The sequence below is a fragment of the Penaeus monodon genome, chromosome 30 (assembly GCF_015228065.2).
Source record: "Penaeus monodon isolate SGIC_2016 chromosome 30, NSTDA_Pmon_1, whole genome shotgun sequence".
In the NCBI taxonomy this organism is placed as follows: domain Eukaryota; kingdom Metazoa; phylum Arthropoda; class Malacostraca; order Decapoda; family Penaeidae; genus Penaeus; species Penaeus monodon.
This window is the reverse complement of record NC_051415.1, coordinates 6109557-6110011: the sequence shown is the minus strand read 5'-3', so window position 1 is coordinate 6110011 and position 455 is coordinate 6109557. Positions and strand designations below refer to the sequence as shown.

General features: G+C 42.6%; 1 protein-coding gene across 1 annotated transcript in view; it reads left to right on the top strand.

Moving 5' to 3' along the window:
* The window catches only part of LOC119592333 (CD109 antigen-like), a 56360-nt gene that overhangs the window by 34238 nt on the left and 21667 nt on the right, over positions 1–455 (top strand). The window contains exon 9 of the mRNA XM_037941160.1: positions 283–446. Coding sequence (XP_037797088.1) covers positions 283–446 — 164 coding nt within the window. The remainder of the gene's footprint in view (positions 1–282; positions 447–455) is intronic.

Below are 455 nucleotides of genomic sequence, written 5' to 3'. Positions count from 1 at the left end.
TGTAACACCACAACTTTCACGCCGAGAACAACCACTTTAACACACTTTAACACACAAAGCTAAATTTATAACACCACGATTTTCACACCGAGAACAACCACTTTAACACACAAAGCTAAATTTATAACACCACATTTCACACCGAGAACAACCACTTTAACACACAAAGCTAAATATATAACACCACGATTTTCACACCGAGAACTACCACTTTAACACACGGAACAAAGCTGAATTTATAACACCACAACCACTCTTTTTTTTTTTTTTATCCTTCTACAGATACGCCGATTTAGTGGTCTTATCTGACGGCGTGGTACCCACCTTTGCTACGTCGTGTGCGGGCGGACCAGGTCTACGCCCCTGTCTCTTGGGAGGTTGTTATAACCAGGTGGCCGAATGCGACACGAAGTTCGATTGTCCGGATAGGATCGATGAGCGTGGTTGTAAGTATT